A 19670-nucleotide genomic window follows, 5' to 3' on the forward strand; every position below is an offset into this window, starting at 1 on the left:
GGGCGAAGCGATCGTGGGTGAACGCGTCGGTCAGTCGAACGTCTCACCGGTCAAACAAACGTTGAAAGGGAAGCGCGGGTGAAGAGTGACGACGCGACGGACGGGGAAAGTCCTTAAGAAACGGCGTTCACATCGCGAACGGGGTCGTATGGGAAGCAGTCTCACCGCGTACGGCGTGTCCGACGTCAACGCGACTCTCCCGAGGTACGTCCGACAGAGGAACTCGTCGAACTTGGCGCCGATGACGTCGCACGCGCACGACCAGCCGAAATACGCGGTCACGCCCGCGACGAGCGCGAAGTGCGCGGCGGGGGAGAGGTTGATCATCGGCTTGTCTTTGTCCGCGACGGGCATCGGGACGCCGTCGACGTCTTGCCGTCGGTTCGCGTTTTGCACCGCGCTCGCCCACGCGCCGATCATGTCCTCCGCGCCGCCGTCCTTCGCCATCTCCTTCATGTACTCCTTCATGAGATCGTCGTCGTGCAAGTGCTCGTTGTCCTCGTCCATGTCGTCCGAGTACTCGCCCTGGCCTTCGTCGTCGTCGTCGCCGTCGGATCCGGGCTTGAAGAATCCCGCGCCGCCGCCGGAGGCTCTCCCGCCGCCGCCGCCGCCGCCGCCGCCGCCGCCCGTCGGGCTCAGCCCCGGCGCGGCCCACCCGCCGAGCTTCGGGTTCGCGCGCGTGTTCGCCAGCGCGGTCACCATCTGCGCGAGCGTCTTTTTGATCTTCTCCCTGCGCTGCTTATTCCGCGCCGCGCGCGTTCGCGCCTCGCTCTCCATCGCCTTGTGCAACATCGCGGTGAGATCGTCCAAGTTGAAAAACCACGGCCGGTACATCGCGCCGATCGTGCCCGCGCCGCCGTCGTCGCCGTAGCCCGCGAGGAGCTCTTCCGGCTTCTTCGACGACGCGGACAGCATCGCGAGGTTCGCGGCCATCGCGTCCGCGGGCATCGGGACGATGACTTGGATCATAGACGACGAAAACACCGGCTTGTCGACGACGTGCTCCGGATCTTTCCAACCGTCGTGCGCGTCGGCGTACGCGGCGAGTAACTTGTCGTACTCGTCGGGGGTGTACTCGCCGTCGCCGTCGCCGTCGCCGTCGTCGATCGACGCGGGCGCGCGCCATCTCGGGGGGGACGTGAAGAGGTCGCCGCTCGGACGCGCGTCGGGCCCCGCGTCGACGTCGCCGCGTCGACGCCGCCGCGTCAAAAAGTTCACCGCTCTTCGAAACGTGGCGACGGATCCGTCCGCGGCGACGGCGACGCCGGTCCTGACGTCCCCAGCCTCGAACAGAGGTCCGCCGCCCGCGTCGTCCTTCTCCTTCTCTTTCGTCGTTTTATGCTTCATCTCCGCGATCCACTCGTCGATCTCGCGCGCGATGAACGCGCCCTCGCGCACGGGGTTCTCCGACGGCGGCGGCGGCGGCGGCGGCGGCGGCGCGGCTGGGTCTTCTCCCTCCGCCGCCGTCGGAGCTTTCATCGCGTTGAACCGGTACCCGGTCAGCAGCGCGCAGAGCGCGTTCGAGAGGCCTTCGCCGACGACCTTACGCCGTCGGCGCGTCCTCGCTCGCGGCGGCTGCGCGGTTTCGACCGCGTCGGAGGCGGCGGCGGCAGCGGCGGCGGCGGCGGCCGCGTCTTCATCCCCCGTCTTCGTCTTCGTCCGCTTCTTCGCGTCGTTCGCCTCGCCCGCGCCCCACCCCTGCACGAGCGCGGACGCGAGCTCCATCTGGACGTCGTCCGCGCTGAACCCCATCTTGGTCGCGAGCACGGGGTTCCCCCACCCCACGCACAGTTTCCCGAACGCCTCTCCCATGGAGCATCGCCGCACCTCGACCACCCCGAGCGGGATGTCCGACGGTCGGAACAGCCGTCGGCGTTGACAGTACCGCAGTCCCATCGGGCGTCGGATGACGTCGCGCCATCGCTCCGCGAGGTCTTTCGAGAGGAAGTACGCGCTCGCGCCGAGCGATTTGGACGTCCGCGGCGGCGGCGCGGAAGTCGACGACGTCGTCGTCGACGTCTTCGTCGTCGACGACGACGACGACGACGAAGGGAGGATGCCCGCGCGAGGGAGCTGCGGCGGCCACTCCGGCACGGGGACGTCGTCCGCGCCGGCGACGTAGTACACGGAGCCGACGAACGCGGGGGAGCCGGGGCCGCCGACGACCACCTCGTGCGCGGGGTCGACGCCGCCGTCCGCGTTCATCGTCCCCCGCCGACGCGAAGCGCGCGCCGGAGGTTCTGAGACGCGACGATGATGAGATCTAGGGATTTTCGGCGGCGCGTTCTGTTCGATGGCGTGGGCACCCTCATCAGCGAAGTGGCGTCTTCGCCTCTCAACTCTGCTATCGTCAAAACGCTATGACGCGCCCTCATCACATCTTCGACCCGAAGTCTATGTGCAGAATGACCTGCTTTATGTTATCGTACGCGGGCAGCTGGATCACGACGAGCGACGCGACGTGCGCGAGCCGTTCCCTCCACCCCACGAACAACCCGGAGGGGCCGAGCTCGGCGGCGACTTCGATCAATCCGCGTCGTCGTCGTCGTCGTCGTCGTTCGCGTCGTTCGCCGGGGTGACCCGCCGCGGACGCGACCTCCGCCGTCGCGCCGCCGTTCTCTTCCGTTCTTCCCGCGTCGTGAGGGGCGACTCCGGCGGCGCCTGCCACGTCGGCGTCCACGTCAGCGCCGCCCCCCTCCTCCTCCTCCTCCTCCTCCGCCTCATCCTCCGCGCCGCCGTTTATTTCCGACATGATCGTGTCCCCCGGCTGCGACGCCAACGACGCGATCAACGCCGCGGCGAGCGACGCGCTCAGCTGAATCGCGATCGGCGGCACGTCCACGACCCCCACCAACCCTCGCGCGGACTCTCTCAGACTCTTCGACACGACGTCGTACACCGGAAGCTGAAACATCGTGAACGGGATGGTCTTGCAGTAGATGGCGGGCAGAGAGTCCGCGACGCCGGCGACGCCGTCCTCTCGGAACAACCGCTTCAGCGCGCCGACGGTGCCGTCCGCGTAGTCCTTATCCTTCGTCATCTTGATCCGCGTCTGTTCCAGCGGGCACAGCGCGAGCGTGGCGACGAACTCCGCGACCGCGGCGGCGACGATGAGCGAGAAGAGTCGATGATCGCTCGCGAACGCCGTGAGGTCCTCGTAGCCCCCCTTGTACATCGTGAACTTCAACGACTCGAACCCGCCGTACTTGAGCGCGCCGTGGAGAAAGTACCCTAACGCCGTGGACCCTAAACCTTGCAGCAAAACCCCGGGCCCTTCCTCTCTCACGAGCGTCGCGCCGTTCTCGAAGAACGTGCCCGAATATTTTTTCGGATTCAGCTGCACGCGCGTCTTCACGACGTCGAGCGGCACCGCGCCGCTGTGCGAGATGCACGCGCCGATGCCTCCCGCGGCCGCGTACTTGAGCTGGTCCACGAGGATCATCATCCCGCCGGCGTTGCACGTCAGTCGCGAGGCGCGACGACGACGACGACGCGATGAAGATTCGTTTTTATTCCCTCTCGTCGTCGTCCCGATCGTCCCGCCGAAGCGCGCGTACGGCGACGATCGCGGGGCGACCCATCCGCGCGAGGAGAGCGTGCGGTGGGATCGGTCCGCGCGCGGCGCGACCGGCGCGACCGACGCGGTCACCGACGCGGGCACCAACGCGGGCATCGAGACGTGCGTCGCGCTGCGTCGCGCGGCGAGGGCTTGTGCGAGCCGCGGCCGCGGGGGCGGGGGCTCGACGACGCGCGCGCGCGCCGGGCGAGGTGCTGACTGGACTCCGATAAGATCCTGTCACGCCTCGCGCGCACGTGTTTCTCGGAAGGGTGTCGTCAGTCGTGATCCGTGTACCGGACGGCACAAGACGCCGCGGCGCGAACGCCAGCAGACGACGCCCCCGACGCCACCGCGCGCGTCGACGCCGCGCATGATGTCCGCGACGACGCCGCGCGTCGCTGCGGCGGCGAAGACGAAGACGAAGACGACGACGACGACGACGCGGAGGCGTCGTCCCGAACCGTGGGCACCGAAACCGAAACCGCGCGCGTCGTGTTCGGGCGCTCTGATGATGCATCATCTCCCGCCATCATCGTCGCGCGCCTCCCGCCGTCGCGCCGCGCCTCCCAGCGCGCTCCCCGGCCCCGCCGGGTTCAACGGCCGAAGCGCGGACGACGACGCCGTCCCCGACCCGGACTCGCTCTCGCCCACGTGCGCGCTGCCGCTGCGCATCGACACGGACGGCGACCTGCCGTACTCCGAGGCGTCGCGTCGCTACCGACGCACCGTCTATCGCCACGACGACTGGCTCACGCATCGCTCGTCCACGCGGCTGTTCGGCAACCTCTCCGGCACGCTCACCTCCGGCGTCGTGCGGTCGCTGCTGACCGAGGTCGCCGCGGTCGCGACCATCGCGACGTTCACGTGCGCGTGGAACGCGAGCCTGTTGGGTCCCGTGGACTTCCGCGACGTCGCGCGAGACCCGCTGTTTCCGACGCTGCCGCGATTCCTTTTGATGCAGCTCCCCGCGTTGCCGTTCACGCTCGCGTCGCCGGCGCTGGGCTTGCTGCTCGTGTTTCGCACGAACGCGTCGTACGCGCGATGGGTCGAGAGCAGGGTCGCGTGGGGTCGAGTCGTGAGTCACTGTCGGAACGTCATGCGACAGAGCTCGCTGTGGCTGAACGTGGACAGGGAGCCGTTCGTGGTCGCCGGGTCGCCCGAGGTGCGTTCTGTCGTACACTGGTCCCCATACGACCGCGTCGGCGTGGTGAACGCCGTTCCTTGAGGACTTTTGCCGGCGCATCTCTCCGCCCACACCTCGCTTTCAATCCCCGACCGCGACGCCTTTCAACTCCATCTGACGCCTTTGAACTCCACCCCGACGTTCGCTCGTATGGACCCTCGACCCCGAGTGCCGCGCGTCGTTGCACGAGCTGAGAGGGAAGGCGTGGGCGTTTCCGCGGTGTCTGGCGTCGCACGTGTCCGGGCCCGAGGACGAGGTCGCGCTCGCGAGGGAGTTGAGGCTGCGGTTGGGGGAGAAGGACGCCGCGAGGTTGTTGACGGCGCCGAACCGGCCGTTGCAAGCGCTCGCGGACCTGTCCTACTGCATGGTAAGCTTCGCGCGTTTTTTCTTTTTGGAACGAACGGTTCGTTTCGTTCTCCGCGCGTTCCGTTCGCTCGCGTTCTCGCGCGTCCCGTCTCTGACGACGCACGCCGTCCACTCCCACTCCCCGCTATGAACGACACGACAGAACAATCTCCCGATCGACGAGAAACGCCGCGTGGAGATGGATAAGTCCATCATTCTCCTCGGCGACGCGCTAGAGACGTGCGAACGCATATTCACGTCCCCCGTGCCTCTGGTGTACACGCGACACACGGCTCGGTTTTTGTCGTTTTGGCTGCTGCTTCTCCCGCTCGCGCTGTGGGAACCGTTCGGGTCGTCGTGGAACCACGTCGCGATGATCCCGTCCGCGACGCTCGTCGCGATCTTTTTCTTCGGCATCGAAGAGCTCGCGGTGCAGCTCGAGGAGCCGTTCAGTATCCTGCCGTTGAAGCGGCTGTGCGACAACGTGTGGGACGGAGGCGCGTTCATTTTGTACTCTGGTTCCCATACGACCGCGTTCGCGATGTGAACGCCGATCCTTAAGGACTTTTTCGCCGGCGCATCTCTCCGCCCAACACCCCTCGGTTTCAATCCCGACACGCCTCGACGCCTTTCAACTTCTTTCAACTGACGCCTTTCAACTCCACCCTGACGTCGCTTCGTATGGAACGAACGACCCAGGCACGGAGCTCTTCTCGACGTCGGAGACGCTCGTGGACCTCAGCGAGGCGGCGTCGGTGGGGATGCGCGAGCCGCTGGCGCAGAGCGTGCCGATCAGCCGGTCGTAGAGGCGGACGTCGGTCGAGAGGTGTACGAGTACGCGTTAGTCTATATAGAGAAAAGGTAGTCGTCGATTTGATTTCGTTCCGTTTTCAAATCGCGTCGCGTCGCGTCCCATCCCCGTCGACGCCCCCTTCCGCTCTCCTTCATCACTGCGCCGCGTTCACGATCGCCTCCTTCGCGTTCGAGAACGCCCCCACGAGCGCCAACAACTGCATCCGCTCGTGCGTCACGTACGCCAGCCGGTGCTCGACGTCCGCCATCTCCGACACGAGCGCCGCGCGCGCCGTCGGCGGCTGGAGTTGAAAGGCGTCAGAAGCGGAGTTGAAAGGCGCCGAGGGCGGGCGTTGAAAGCGAGGGGTGGGCGGAGAGAGACGCCGGCGAAAGTCCTCAAGGATCGGTGTTCACCACGCCAACGCGGTCGTATGGGAACCAGTGTGTGGGACGCACCATGTGCAGCCGGAAGACGTACTCGCACAGCAGCCTCGCGACGTCGCCGAGCGCGAGCCCGCGCGACGTCTTGATCTCCTCCACCCGCGCCACCGCCTCCGCGAACGGCTCGTTGAGTAACACCCCCGCGATGGCCTCGACGTCCGCGGGGCGCGGTTGCCCGGTCGTCGCGTAGACGGCGTCGGCGTCGAGCGGCGCGGCGGGGTCCTCCTTGGCGAGGTACGACGACTGAGGGTCGTTCGTTCCATTCGAAGCGACGTCGGGGTGGAGTCGAAAGGCGTGAGTTGGAGTTGAAAGGCGTCGATGTGTGTCGGGATTGAAAGCGAGGTGTGCGCGGAGAGAAACGAACGCCGGGAAGAAAAGTCCTTAAGAAACGGCGTGCACCACGCCAACGGGGTCGTATGGGGACCAGTGTGAATACGAACGCGCCTGAAGAATGTTCAGCGTGCGACGCATGTCCCCGGCGCCGAGCGTCTGCACCGCGGCGAGCCCCTCTTCCGTGATCTCCACGCCCTCGCTCGCGACGACGTGCTTGACGCGCTCGCGGACGCTCTCCGGGCCGAGCGGCGCGAACCTGAACCGCGTGCATCGCGACTGCAACGCCGGGATGATCTTAGAGACGTAGTTTCCGATGAGGCAGAAGCGCGTGTGTTTCGTGTATTTTTCAATGACGCGACGCAGCGCGAACTGCGCGTCTTTCGTCATGCTGTCGCACTCGTCGAGGATGATGAGCTTGAACCCGGTCGCGTTGAAGCGCATCGTGGACGCGAAGGATTGGATCTCGTTCCGCACGACGTCGATGCCGCGGTCTGCGAGGAGGAGGAGGGGAAGACGGCGGCGGCGGCGAGGTGAGAAGAGAAGAGATTCGATCGAGATTCGAGAAGAGGGACCGCGGCGTGCTGCGTGTCTGGTGGCGGGTCCGCCTGCGCCTCTCGGGCTCTCCCGCTTTTTTGAAAAAAACGAGCGCGGGGGCGGCGGGATCTCGCGCGATCGACGCACCGTCGGACGCGTTCAACTCCAGCGTCATCTGCGCGAACGCGGGTCCGTACAGCTCCTTCGCGACGGCCAAGATCGTGGACGTCTTCCCCGTCCCCGGAGGCCCGTACAGAAGAAGATGCGGCAGCTTGTCCTCCTTCGTGAGTCGCCCGATCGTGTCGATGATGTCTTTGTGCGCGGCGACGTCCGCGAGCCGGCTCGGGCGATACTTCTCCACCCACATCTGGTTCTTCCGCGCGTCCGTGCCGTCGGCGTTTTTCTTCGCTCGCGCCGCGCCGCCGTCGTTCATCACCGGCGCGGCGTTCTCCTGTCCGTCCACCTCCATCATCGCGCTCGTCATCTTATTACCCTGTAGTTCGCAGAGTCTCGCGCGCTTCTCGATCGCCGTGCCCACGCGAGACGCCCTCCGCGCCCACGCCGCCGTCGTCGCGGTTCGTCGCGGTCCGGGGTTGCCCGCGCGGGGTGCGCGCGATGTCGCCGAGCGTGCGTCGCGCGTCCGCGCGGCGTGCGAGTGTCGGACGCGTCGGCGCGGGCGCGCGCGTCGCGCTCGTCCGCGTAGGCACACCGCGGTCGGTCTACGAAGTTTATTCGATTCGTCCGCTTTCAAATCGGAACGAAAGCAGCTTCAAAACGCATCATCCCTCGCGCGCGCGGACGCGCCGGCCGGGAGGATGTCCGCGGTGGAAGACGTCATGGAGGCGACCGGGACGACGGTCGTGCGCGACTACGCGCCGCCGACGCGCGCGCGCGCGTCGCGACGCGACGGCGCCGGCGGCGGCGGCGCGAGCGTCGCCGCGCTCGCGGCGTCGTCGCTCGCGTCGTTGTTCCTCGGCTTCCTTCTCGGGCGAATCAGCACCGCGAAGAAGACGCCGTCGCGCGGGATGGACGACGACGACGACGACGCCCGCGCGACGCCCGCGGGGAAGCGACGCGCGGCGGCGGCGCCGACGGCGGCGCCGCAGCTCGGGGACATGTCCACGGGGAAGCCGGTCCCGACGCGCTCGAGGATCGTCGTCGCGGCGCCGGCGGAGGAGGAGGACGAGGACGAGGCGGAGGACGCGTCCGACGACGACGACGACGACGACGACGACGCCGACGGCGACGCCGCCGCCGCGCGATGGACCGCGAAGCGCTTCCGAAGGTGGTGCGCGATGAAGATGGGCACCGGCGGCGATGTCGTCCGGTGGTACGTCAGCGGCGACGTGTACGAGTACCCGAGCGGGAAGCTGCTCGCGCGCGTGGAGGGACTCGACGTCGCGCGCGGCGTCATCGAGGGCGACGGCTCGCGGTGCGCGCACCAGCTCTCGCGAAAGTTTTTCGTGTTTCGCGACCCGGTCACGAACGCGGTCATCACGCGGCACGACGGCGCCGCGGTCGCGCCGATACGGTACCCGTACCAGCACATCACGTACAGGAGAGAGGGCGACGGCGGGACGCTGACGACGGAGGTCACGACGGGGACGGGGGAGAACGTGCGGACGACGGCGGGGAACGAAATCTCGGCGAGGCGCGCCGTCGGCGGCGGCGGCGGCGGTGAGACTGCTTCCCATACGACCCCGTTCGCGTGGTGCACGCCGTTCCTTAAGGACTTTTCCCGTCGTCACTCTTCACCCGCGCTTCCCTTTCAACGTTTGACCGGTAAGACGTTCGACTGACCGATCGCTTCACCCACGCAGGCGGCGGCTGCGGCGGCGGCGAGTGCTTCACGTGCCCGGTGTTTCTGAACCTGCGCACGCCGAGCGGGGGCGTCTACGAGGCGTACGAGAACTACGACTACTTCCACGACGCGGCGGGGGGGATCTCGAATACAGCGAAAACGAATACGCACGGCGGTGGGGGGTTATTCCGTTCGCCGGGCGGCGCGGGCGCGCGCGGCGGCGAGGGGCACCGGATGCAGTGGACGCGATTCGGCGCGGCGGCGCCGTTCGCGGAGCGCGCCGTGCTTCACGCGCTGTCGTGGCGCGTCGCGTCGCACGAGGAGCTTCCGGAGAGTATTAAAACGTACGTTGACGAGATGTTACCGCTGTGGAAGGACGCCCCGCGGGATCTCGCGGAGATACGAGCGATGCAACAGGCCGGGTAGTGGGCGGCGGGGAGTGGGCACTCTACTCGTAAGTTATTGGAAAAAAAAATTGCTTCCTCGACCGTCTCTTCGTTCGCGCCTCGGGACGACGGCGCGCGGCGAGATCTCGAAGATCTCGACTACTTCCGCGCGCGCGAGGGCACGTCCGCGCGATGACGACCGACGACGCGCCCGCTCCCGAGGAACCGCTCACGACGACCGCGGAGAAAGAGGCGTGGCTCCGCGAGCGAGGCGTCGAGATCGAGTCCGCCGCCGATCGCGCGTCCAAGGCCGCCGCGCGGAATCAGAAGAAGCCCGCGACGACGACGACCATCGACGGCGCGTCTTCCGCGTCCGCGCACACGCGCGCGTTCACGTACGTCCTGATCCCCGCGGACGACGCGAAGCCGTTCGAGGAGCGCGTCGCGATCGTCGACGCGGACGCGCCCCCCAGCGACGCGCTCGTCGAGATCCTCCGCCCCGTCTTCGCGGGCGGCGGCGGCATCGACGCGCGCGCCGCGCGCGAGCAAGCCGTGCGCCAGTTCGGCGAGAAGGGCGCGGCGGTCACCGCGGCGGCGCTGGAAAACGTCGCCGCCGACGGCGCGACGGAGACGTTCGCGCTCGTCCGCCCGTCGGACGCCAACGGCGAGCGCGGCGTGTCGCTGTACCTGGACGAGGTCGGGCTGCTGAAGGGGTCACCGCACAACGCGCGCGCGTCGGCGTTGGCGAGGGCGTGCGGGTACGACGACGTCGACATCCGCGGCGACGTCTTCGCGGGCGCGATCGGTATCACGCGCGACGGCGAGCGCGTCAGCGCGGACTTCAGGGTTAGCGAGCTCGACGGCGACGCGGCGTGGCTCAAGGCGGCGAAGGCGGAGAACTACGAGCACGGGATGAAGATGAAGAAGTTCCAGGAGTCGCTGGGCGACCGCGCCGGTGGACTCGTCTCCGGCGGGATCGATATGACGGGCGGCGGCGGGAATGGCGGCGGGATGCCCGGCGGTCCCGGCGTGGATATGAACGGCAACGCGTTCGCGTGGTGTCAGACCGACGACGAGGTCGAGATCATGGTCGACGTCGACGCGGATATCGTCGCGAAGGACGTGGTCGTCACGTTCCGGCCCGACGGGTTCGCGGTGCGCGCGAGAGACGAGGTTATGCTCGCGGTGCCGTCGTTGTTTCGAAAGACGCGGCCGGACGAGTGCACGTGGACGCTCGAGCGGGGCGGCGGCGGTGAGGGCGGCGAGGGGGAGGGCGCGCGAGGACGCGTCGTCGCGACGTTGGCGAAAATGGACGAGGAGGTGTGGGACGCGCTGAAGTCGGTGTGATGAGCGCGATGGACGAAAGGGTGGTCGCGGAGAGAGAGAGGAGCGAGCGTTGCGTTGATGTGAATACAACTATCAGCCGACGACGAAACACACAGCTGTGCGCTGCTCGCCGCGCCCGTCGCGTCGCGCGGACAATTTCGCAAAAAATGACACGTCCGGTCCGAGCTCGGAAGCAACGAGGAGGGATCTGGGACGACGCGTCCGGGGGCGACAGACGACGACGCGCGCGCGGGAACGGACGCGGCGCGAGTCGAGAGGTCGCATCGCGCGCGGGAAGGAGGGCGAGGCGAGGCGTCATGCCGCGAGAGGTGGGCGGCGTCGAGGTCGCGCCCGAGGAGACGCTCCACGATTTCGCGACCGGGTCCGTGTGCGACTGGTGCGCGGAGCGATGCGAGGGCAACGACGAGCTGAACGCGCTGTCGTGCACGTTCGCGGAGTGTCCCGCGAGCGCGGCGGTGTATCATCAGGACTGCCTGGAGAAGTACTTGAAGACGATCAAGCTCGAGAAGTGCGCGCGCGCGATCGCCGTCCCGGTCGCGACGCGGCGTCGGCGTCGGCCCCGTCGCGCGTCTCGTCGTCGTCTCTCGCAATTCGCGTCACCGCCCCGCCCGCGCGGATCTCGCGCGCCGCCCTCGCCGCGCGTTTCCGACGTTCCGCCCCCCGCCCACCCCGCGCGCGCGTTCGCAGGAGTCGCAAGACCGGGTTCAGATGCCCGCGAGGGTGCAGCAAAGCCAGCGAGTACGACAGGCCGTGCCCGGGCAAGGTGCGCGTCGTCGTCGTCGACCGGCCCTCGGAAGAACCGACCGCAACCCAGAGAGAAGCGGACGGGGGCTTCTATCGTTTTTCCTCCTCGCGTCGCCCGCCCGTTCGTTCGTCGTTCCGTTCCCTCGTCGTTTACCGATCCGAAACCTTCCGCAGGTGTCTAAATCGCACCCGATACACGCGTGCAACGAGGAGACGAAAAAACGACGCAAGGAGAAGGCTGCCGCGGTGGCGGCGTCCCCGGAGGTGCCGAGATACGGCCCGGCGGCGAAAGCGGCGCGCAAGGAGGCGGCGGAGAGAGAACGGAAAGCGAAAGAGGCGTCCGAGGCGAGCGCGCGCGCGGAGGAGCTGAAACGTCTCGCGAAATTGAAACGAACCGAGACGAAAGAGACGAAAAAAGCAGCCGCGGCGCGGGCGGCGGCGGCGCAGCGAGAGGCGATGGCCGCCGCCGCGGCGAACGCGAGACGCGAGCTCGGGTGCGTTCTATACACTGGTCCCCATACGGCCGCGTTCGCGTGGTGAACGCCGATCCTTAAGGACTTCTCCCGGCGCATCTCTCCGCCCAGGGTCCCTCGCTTTCAATCCCCGACCTCGATGCCTTTGAACTCCACCTGACGCCTTTGAACTCCAAGGTTGCATCGGCCGGGCGAGCCGCAGGCGGCGCCCTCGCGACGATCTGTGGACCGAACGTCGATAGACCGGCCGTCTATCGGCGGTGGAAACGGCGGGTGGACCGCCGCATCCGCGCCGGGGATGGAGCGGAGCGGAAGCGGCGGGTCGTGGGGCTCGGGCGGCGGCGGGTGGGGCGGCTGCGACGACGGCGCCGCGCCGCGGTCGAGGGCGACGCCGCTGCACGAGTTCACGACGTTCTCCATCGGCGGCGGGAGCTCGCGGGACTCCGGGAGCGAGTTCGACGCGAGCGAGGACGCGCCCGCCGCCGCATCGAACGCGTGGGCGGGGGCGCAGAGGGCGGCGACGCATCTCGGAGCGCAGCCGTCGGGAGGCGGCGGCGGCGGGTGGGGCGCGCCGCCCGGGTATTCGCACCCGCCGCAACCGCCAGCTGTACCGCCGCCGCCCGGGTCTCCGGGATCGTTCCCGTCGCTCGCGTCGACGTCGCAGTCACACGGGGGGCGTCAACCTCTGCCACCGCCATCGCGACCACCACCGGGGTTCGCGTCGCACCCGTCGCACCCGCCGCCGCAGCACGCGCAGCAGCAGCACCAGTGGCAGACCCGAGGGGGGCACCATCACGGGGGCACCGCTCAAAATCAAACGCATCAACCCGCGCGTCAACCCGCGCATCATCAGCAGCCGCAGTGGTTGAGAGCTCCGGAGCCGCCGCCGCCGCACCCTCAGGCGCCGCCGTCGCGGGATGATCCCGCGCCGCCGCCGCCGCGCGCGCCGCCGCCCGGGTTCGCGCCCGCGACCTCGTCGGCCGCGGAGGACGCGCTCGGCCACCTCCCGCCGTCGGCGCGAGAACGAGTCGAAGAAGCCGCCGCGATGGTCGCGCCCGGTCCGATCACCCCCGCGCGGCGTCGCTGCATCGCGGCGCTCCTCCATCGCGCGGCGACGCGCGCGCTGACGCCGCTGAAGAACATGGGCTTCCAAGACTGGCAGTGCCGCCTCGCGGTGATGCGCTTCGGCGGCAACGTCGACGCGGCGGTGTCGTGGCTCGTCGAAGGCGGCGCCGGGAGCGGGCGCGACGTCGAGGCTGAAGCGCGTCGGTGCGCGCTCGAGGGCGCGCCGCTGGACGTGACGCGAGAGCTCGAGTCGCTCCGGGAGGTGTACACGCTGGGGTTCGATCAGACCTCGGTGGACGAGGCGATCGCGGAGAAGAGCGGCGACATGCACGCCGCGGTGTGCGGCTTGTTCACGCGAGGGCGCGACCGCGACGGCGGGGGGTACGTCTCGTCCGGCGCCGGAACGGGGACGTCGAGCGCGCACGCGCCGTCGACGCCGTCGGAGAACTCGCCTACGAACACGACGCGACGGACGTCGGGGACGAACGGGGGAGGGTCGAGCAGCGCGAGCGAGGTGGGCGACTTCTCGCACGCGCATCCGCCGCCGCCGCTCGGGTCCGCGTCGGAGTCGAATTCGAATAATTCGCAGCAGAGCGCTTACGGGCTGTTCAGCGGCGGCGGCGGCGGCGGGGGGTCCCCCGCGGTCAGTCGCATGTCGCACCTGTTCGGAAGCGGCGCGGACGAAGACGCGACGACGCAGCAGCAGCAGCAGCAGCAGCCTCCGTCGGCGAGCGGCTCGCTCTTCAGCGGCGGCTCGCTCTTCGGGAACGGGTCGTATTCGTTATTCGGCGGGAACTGACGACGCGCCGGGGGGGCACTGTGCACGCGCTGTACGACGACGAGTCGCGCGACGACGCGCGGGAGGACGCGGGGAGGACGAACGCGAACGGAACCGAGACGGAGACGGAGACGACGACGAGAAAGAGACGAGACGATGTGAAAGACACGAACGAGCACGACGATCGAAATCGTTCATTCTGCGCTAAAAGTCGAGCGCGTTTCGCTAAAACGTTCTCTAGCTAGTAGCTACCACGGCTACGCGTCCGCCGGATCTTTCTCCTTCACCTCTTCCAGCCCCATCTTCCCGCTCGCCCTCCCGCGGAGCAACCCCAACCCGTTCATGAGCTGCAACTTCCCCCACGCCTTGGACGCTTTCGCTCTCGTCGTCTCGTCTGTCGTCTTGTCCATCCCCACCGCGAGCAGATACCCGAGACCGGCGCCCTTCGCGTCCGCGGCGGCTTCCCGCACCGCCGCCGCCTCCTTCTCGTCGCGCGACGCGAGGTCTTTCTTTCGCGTCTGCATGCGCGTCAACAGACTGCTCTCGTTCGCTCTCTCGACCGCGGCCATGGTCGCCTCGCCCTTCCTCGCGGTCTCTCTGAGCGCCTCCAAGTCGCTTCGGCGCTTCGCCATCTTCGCGAGAAGTCGCTCTCGGCTCCGCGTCTCGAGCTCGTCCTTGACCGCGACCGCGCGCTCCTCGAGGTTGAAAATCTCGATCGAGAGCTCCCTCGCGCGCCGCTCTTTCGTCGCCACGATGGCGTCCGCGGCCTCTTTCCTCCCGACCGCCTCCGCGAGCGCCACCTTCGCGTCGCGCAGCTTCTCCTGCGGGCGATGCCACGCGAAATACGTTCATCGGTCAGTCGAAAGTGGACGCGATCAAACGTTGAAACCGAGAGGTGGGCGTGGGTGGGTGAAAAACGTTTGTTCCGTAGAACGCACCTGCAACTCCTGAAGAGTGTCAGACGAGATCGACTTGAACTTCTCCATCAACGCCCTCTGATCCGCCATCTTACGACGAATCGCGCGCACCTCCTCGACCGCGCGCGCGAGGTTTTCGTCCGCGTCCGCGCGCTCGAGCTCCGCGTCGCGGAGCTCCGCGTTCGTCGCCGCGAGCGCCGCGTTCGCGTCCGCGAGCTTGACGGCGAATTTTAAATCCCGGACGCGCAACAGCGTGTCGTAGTCCATCCTCGCCTGCACGACGGCTTCGCGTTTGTTGCTCGAGTCGTCCACGACCACCTGTCGCAGTCGCCGCCACAGGACTTTGCCCATGCTCGGCGCTTTTGCGCCGCGTCGTTTGGTGGATCTGCTGGACGACGACGTGGCGGTCTTCGCGGAGCGGGCCGTCGCGGCGGTGGCCCCGGAACGCACCGTGTCCGCGTCGTCGTCGTCGTCCTCCTCCTCCTCCTCCTCCTCCTCCTCGGACTCTTCTTCCCGCGCGAGGTGACTCTTCCCGAATCGCAAGATCGCTCGTAAGCGCGCGGCGGCTTTCTCCTCTTTCGCCTTGATCTTCCTCGCCTTCTCCGCCTCCCTGATGCGCGACATCTCCTCCTGTTCCCTCTTGTTCTCGTTGATGTTCTTCAAGTGCGCGAGCAACCCGAGGTTCCCTTCCTTCTCGTACACGCTCGGCTCGGGAAACTTCAACGGGTTGCCCTCGGCGTAAAAGTTCGTCAGCGACGGGCAGTCCGCGATGTGAAGCGGCAGGGATTCGAACCGACACTCCGCCATCCACAGCGTCTTCAGCTTCAGACACGGCGTCAGGTCCGGCAGCGCGCTCAGCGGGTTCTTGCCGATGTAGAGCGTCTCGAGCTGACGCAGGGTGCACACGCTCGCGTGGACGCTCATGAGTCGGTTCGAGTGCGCGCGCAAATCGCGCAGGTTTTTCATCTTCGAGCAGTCGGGCAAGAACGTGATGAAGTTGTCGTTCAATCGCAAGACTTCGAGCGCGGTGAGCTCGGAGACGTGGCTCGGTAAGAACCCGATGCTGTTGTGCGACAGGTCGAGCGTCGTGAGCGACGGAAAGTGCGGATGAATCGTCGGCGCGTGGAGGAGCCCTCGGTTCCCGAGGTCCAAGGTGACGGCGTAATTCGGCGTGTGCCGTAACTCCCTCACCGCGGCGGTTTCGTTTATGAAGCGCGGCTCGAGCGCGGACAGCGGGACGTCCGCGAGCCACCACGGGATCGCCCCCAGGGGATTCTGCGAAAACGTAAACGTCTCCAGTCGACTCGCGCGACGCGACATGTTCGGCGCGTCCACGCTCCTCAGTAAATTCTTGGCAACCTTCAAGACCACGAGCTTGTGCAGCTCCGCGATGTCGTCCGGCAGCGACGTGATCTTGTTCCGCTCCGCGTCGAGCGTGTGGATGTCCGCGCACGACGTCGCGGCGGAGACGTCGTCGATTTTGTTCTCGCTCGCGAGGAGCCTCGTCAACCCGCGCGGCAACTCCGGGAGCGCGCGCACGTCGTTCGACGAGATATCCAGGACTCTCAACGAGACGCACTCGCGTAACGACACGATCGGGGACGTTATCTTGTTCCGCCCGAGCTCCAGCGTGTGAAGTTTGCGACACGCGCCGAGCCACTCCGGAACCGTCGAGAGCTCGCACTCCGCGGCGGTTAAAACGCGCAGATCGAACGCGGTCCGCGACACGTCCGGGATCGCCCTCAGCCTGTTCCCGTCCACGCGCATCTCCTGAAGCGTGATGCAGTGTTGGATCTCGTCCGGGAGCGACGTCATGCGCGCGCCTCTGAGATCCACGACCGTCAGCGAGACGAACCGCCGCCAAAACCCAATCTTAGGGTCGTTCCATACGAGCGAACGTCGGGGTGGAGTTGAAAGGCGTCAGAAGCGGAGTTGAAAGGCGCCGAGGGCGGGGATTGAAAGCGAGGGGTGGGCGGAGAGATGCGCCGGGCAAACTCCTTAAGAAACGGCGTTCACCACGCCAACGCGGTCGTATGGGGACCAGTGTATAGAACGCGCCTTATGCGCGACGTATCTCAAATCCGGCGGTCGCTCCCCCCCGCGCGCGTCCCGTCGACACGCGGCGGCTTCCTCGTCCTCGTCCCTCCCCTCGAGCCGCGCGCGCGCGTCGCAGCGCGCGATTCTGAGCGCCGCGGACAGCTCGCCGCCGGTCGCGCGGCGGTCGAAGACGGTCACGTCGTCCTCGTCCCAGTCCCTGACCAAACGCGTCGCGCGCAGGTACTCGCGCACGGCTCTCAACCCCATGTCCGCGACGAACGGCGGCGGCTCGCGCAGACGGTCGTTGCCGTCCAAGTCTAACCTCGTCAGCTCCGGGAGCTCCGCGATCCACGTCCCGCCGAGGTCGCGCAGGTCGTTGCGCGAGACGATCAGCGCTTTGAGGCGCAGACACCGCCCGAGCGCGGCGGGGAGCGTCGCGAGGCGATTGTCCGACGCGTCGATTCGCTCCAGCCTCGTGAACCTCGCGAGCGACGACGGCAGCTTCGCGATGAAGTTGTGCGACACGTCGATCGCGCGCAGATTCTTCGCGCGGTGCGGCGACGACGGCAGCTTCGGCGGGACCCTGGACAAGTTTTGATGCGACCAGTCGACGGAGTGAATCGTCGCAAATCCTTCGGCGTCGTCGTCCGTCGCGCGCTTCCTCGGGACGGCGCGAATCAACGCGCGCTCGATCCCGCGGCGCGTCGTCGGCGGTCTCGGCGCGAGGAACCGCGGGAGCTCCCCCGGGGCGAGCTCGGAGTTCTCCTCCTCCGCGTCTTCGACGTCGTCGTCGTCGTCGTCGTCGTCGTCGCGGTCGCTGCCGTTCCACTCCACGCTCGCGTCGTCCTCGTCGGATCGCACGTCGACCCAATCGTCGACGTGCGCCTCCGCGACCGCGGCGACGAGCGCGCGTTGCCACAGCGCGCTCTTCGGTTTCGGTTTCTTCGCCGCGGCGTCGGCGGGCGCGTCGCCGCTCTCGTCGCCTCCTCGCGGCGGCGACGACGCGCGGAGTTTCGCGGGGGCGACGTGCGCGTTTCGCGCGATCCCGGCGTGGTTCAGCCGGACGTTCGCGCGCCCGCCGCCGAGCTCCTCCTCGAGCGTCTCGCCGCTGATGAGCTTCATGCGCATCGCGCGCGGGCGCCGTGGCGCGTCTCCGCGACGCGCGCGCTCACGATATAAGAAGGTCGTGGTGTGGGCGACGCGACGAAGGACCGTTGAACTAACATTTCTTCTCGTCGTCCGTCGTTTATTTTCTGGGAAGGTGCCGACTATGCTGGACTGGAGTTTTCCGCCGCGTCCCAGCGCGACTCCTCCGCGTGCCGAGACCGACGCGCGTCTTCACAACAGTAACGGTTGTTACGCGCGCGTTACGCGACTACGATGACTTTTCTTTATTTCGCCCTCACCCCGTCGGCACGAACACCCTAAACGACTCCGCCGTCTTCCGGAACGCCGCCTCCCGACCCTTCCAGTCCGCCTCCGGGACCTGACACACCATCGTGTACAGCTTCCCGCCGAGCTCCGCGAACACCGCGATGTTATGCCGGTACCAGTCGTCCGTCTTTATCGTGTACTCGAACGTGTAGTACTTCGTCCCCGTACCGCCGCTCGACCCGCTCGACCGCGTGAACGCGTCGTAGAGCTCCGACGTCTTCCCCGAATTAGGCGGCGCCAAGACGTTCCCTAACAGCCACTCCGCCTGGTTCCTCGCGTCGCCGAAGCGATCGAGCCGGAACCCCCCGGGCGGCGACCGCGCGACGATCACCGAGACGTTCTCCTCGCCCGTGCCGCCCATGGGCCCGAACGCGCTCTGCGGCTCTTGAGGGTCGTTCCATACGAAGCGACGTCGGGGTGGAGTTGAAAGGCGTCAGAAGCGGAGTTGAAAGGCGTCAGAAGCGGAGGTGAAAGGCGTCGAGGGCGGGGATCGAAAGCGAGGGACCCTGGGAGGAGAGAATCGCCGGGAAAAGTCCTTAAGGATCGGCGTTCACCACGCGGACGGGGTCGTATGGGAACCAGTGTAAATATGAACGCACCTTGCACCGTCTGCCCGAAGATTTTCGGCGGCGCCGCGCGCGTCGCCGGGCCGGGATCCAACGCCAGGCGCGCCTCCCTCTGGTTCGCCGCTCGCGTCGCCATCGTCGCGTCGCCCAGGTACGTCTCCGGGTACGTGAACTCGTACCCTTTCTCCGGGTTGTAGCACCGTTTCATGCCGTTCACCGGGTATAAGATGTCCAGGCGAAGCGACGCGGCGAGATCTTCGTTCAGGAGCTTGCCGGTCACGCCGAGGAAGTTGCCCCCTAGCGCGAGCGCGGTCGTCGCGAGGACGCCGAGGAACACGCGGCGAGGCGACGGCGGCGCGATCGCCTGCGAGTCCAGCGCCATGTTCGGGCCGCCGTAGCCGTAGGACGACGACGACGACGACGTCGACGACGACGTCGGCGGCGGGAGCGGCGAGGACGGACGATCGCCGCTCACGCTTTCGGAGGACACGTCATCCTCGTTCGCGGACGCGGCGACGCGCGCGGGACGACGCCGCGACGACGACGACGACGACGACGACGACGACGGCGACCGCGACGCCACCGCGAGTCGGCGGCGCGGCGCGACGCGCGTCGCGGACGACGCGCGGACGCTCGGGAGGGGACGCGCGGCGGCGAGCATCGCGGCGTCCGTGCGGCGCGCGAGCTTCTCTGACGAGGACTCGCACTCGTTGGGCCAGGCTCTCGCTCTCGGAGGTGCTGGCGTCCTGTCGGCAATTCATTGTTCATTGTTACGCGCGCGGCGAGGCGGACGCCGGGTCGCGATGACGCGCCCGCGCGAGCCGCTCGTGATCCTCCGCGAGGCCGCGCTGCCGCTCGGGATGGACGCGCCGTGGGCGTCCTCGAGCGCGCGGCGCGGCGAGCGCGGCGAGCGCGACGACGACGACGACGACGAC

General features: G+C 67.8%; 11 protein-coding genes across 11 annotated transcripts; 5 read left to right on the plus strand and 6 right to left on the minus strand.

Moving 5' to 3' along the window:
• Positions 1–30: 30 nt before the first annotated feature.
• On the minus strand, positions 31–2205 carry MICPUCDRAFT_59484 (uncharacterized protein; the record flags this gene model as incomplete). Its single annotated transcript, XM_003060045.1, has 1 exon — positions 31–2205. One exon carries the CDS (start codon positions 2203–2205, stop codon positions 31–33), a length of 2175 nt encoding a protein of 724 aa, XP_003060091.1.
• A 124-nt stretch (positions 2206–2329) lies between these two features.
• MICPUCDRAFT_45665 (mitochondrial carrier family) lies at positions 2330–3445 on the minus strand (the record flags this gene model as incomplete). The annotated part of the gene is made up of 2 exons (XM_003060046.1): positions 2330–2627; positions 2751–3445. 2 exons carry the CDS (start codon positions 3443–3445, stop codon positions 2375–2377), a joined length of 948 nt encoding a protein of 315 aa, XP_003060092.1. The 3' UTR covers positions 2330–2374.
• Positions 3446–4070: 625 nt separating this feature from the next.
• MICPUCDRAFT_18591 (uncharacterized protein) lies at positions 4071–5634 on the plus strand (the record flags this gene model as incomplete). The annotated part of the gene is made up of 3 exons (XM_003059752.1): positions 4071–4721; positions 4933–5109; positions 5251–5634. 3 exons carry the CDS (start codon positions 4071–4073, stop codon positions 5632–5634), a joined length of 1212 nt encoding a protein of 403 aa, XP_003059798.1.
• A 400-nt stretch (positions 5635–6034) lies between these two features.
• Positions 6035–7554, minus strand: MICPUCDRAFT_18318 (uncharacterized protein; the record flags this gene model as incomplete). Its single annotated transcript, XM_003060047.1, has 4 exons — positions 6035–6181; positions 6336–6545; positions 6723–7144; positions 7335–7554. The coding sequence occupies 4 exons, from the start codon at positions 7552–7554 to the stop codon at positions 6035–6037; spliced, it is 999 nt and encodes a 332-aa protein (XP_003060093.1).
• A 469-nt stretch (positions 7555–8023) lies between these two features.
• On the plus strand, positions 8024–9414 carry MICPUCDRAFT_59489 (uncharacterized protein; the record flags this gene model as incomplete). Its single annotated transcript, XM_003059753.1, has 2 exons — positions 8024–8969; positions 9008–9414. The coding sequence occupies 2 exons, from the start codon at positions 8024–8026 to the stop codon at positions 9412–9414; spliced, it is 1353 nt and encodes a 450-aa protein (XP_003059799.1).
• Positions 9415–9566: 152 nt separating this feature from the next.
• On the plus strand, positions 9567–10721 carry MICPUCDRAFT_59490 (uncharacterized protein; the record flags this gene model as incomplete). Its single annotated transcript, XM_003059754.1, has 1 exon — positions 9567–10721. The coding sequence occupies one exon, from the start codon at positions 9567–9569 to the stop codon at positions 10719–10721; it is 1155 nt and encodes a 384-aa protein (XP_003059800.1).
• Positions 10722–11017: 296 nt separating this feature from the next.
• Positions 11018–12005, plus strand: MICPUCDRAFT_59491 (uncharacterized protein; the record flags this gene model as incomplete). Its single annotated transcript, XM_003059755.1, has 2 exons — positions 11018–11248; positions 11409–12005. The coding sequence occupies 2 exons, from the start codon at positions 11018–11020 to the stop codon at positions 12003–12005; spliced, it is 828 nt and encodes a 275-aa protein (XP_003059801.1).
• Positions 12006–12983: 978 nt separating this feature from the next.
• On the plus strand, positions 12984–13898 carry MICPUCDRAFT_65455 (uncharacterized protein; the record flags this gene model as incomplete). Its single annotated transcript, XM_003059756.1, is given in 2 exon segments — positions 12984–13824; positions 13837–13898. 1 exon segment carries the CDS (start codon positions 12984–12986, stop codon positions 13800–13802), a length of 819 nt encoding a protein of 272 aa, XP_003059802.1. The 3' UTR covers positions 13803–13824; positions 13837–13898.
• A 1520-nt stretch (positions 13899–15418) lies between these two features.
• On the minus strand, positions 15419–16570 carry MICPUCDRAFT_2188 (uncharacterized protein; the record flags this gene model as incomplete). Its single annotated transcript, XM_003060048.1, has 2 exons — positions 15419–15884; positions 16017–16570. Coding segments are annotated over 2 exons (1020 nt in total), but the record flags the coding sequence as incomplete, so codon positions are not given.
• Positions 16571–16696: 126 nt separating this feature from the next.
• Positions 16697–17863, minus strand: MICPUCDRAFT_59494 (uncharacterized protein; the record flags this gene model as incomplete). Its single annotated transcript, XM_003060049.1, has 1 exon — positions 16697–17863. The coding sequence occupies one exon, from the start codon at positions 17861–17863 to the stop codon at positions 16697–16699; it is 1167 nt and encodes a 388-aa protein (XP_003060095.1).
• A 274-nt stretch (positions 17864–18137) lies between these two features.
• On the minus strand, positions 18138–19117 carry MICPUCDRAFT_59495 (uncharacterized protein; the record flags this gene model as incomplete). Its single annotated transcript, XM_003060050.1, has 2 exons — positions 18138–18553; positions 18769–19117. 2 exons carry the CDS (start codon positions 19115–19117, stop codon positions 18138–18140), a joined length of 765 nt encoding a protein of 254 aa, XP_003060096.1.
• Between the last annotated feature and the right edge of the window lie 553 nt (positions 19118–19670).

Source organism: Micromonas pusilla, assembly GCF_000151265.4.
Source record: "Micromonas pusilla CCMP1545 genomic scaffold MICPUCscaffold_7, whole genome shotgun sequence".
Lineage (NCBI taxonomy): Eukaryota > Viridiplantae > Chlorophyta > Mamiellophyceae > Mamiellales > Mamiellaceae > Micromonas > Micromonas pusilla.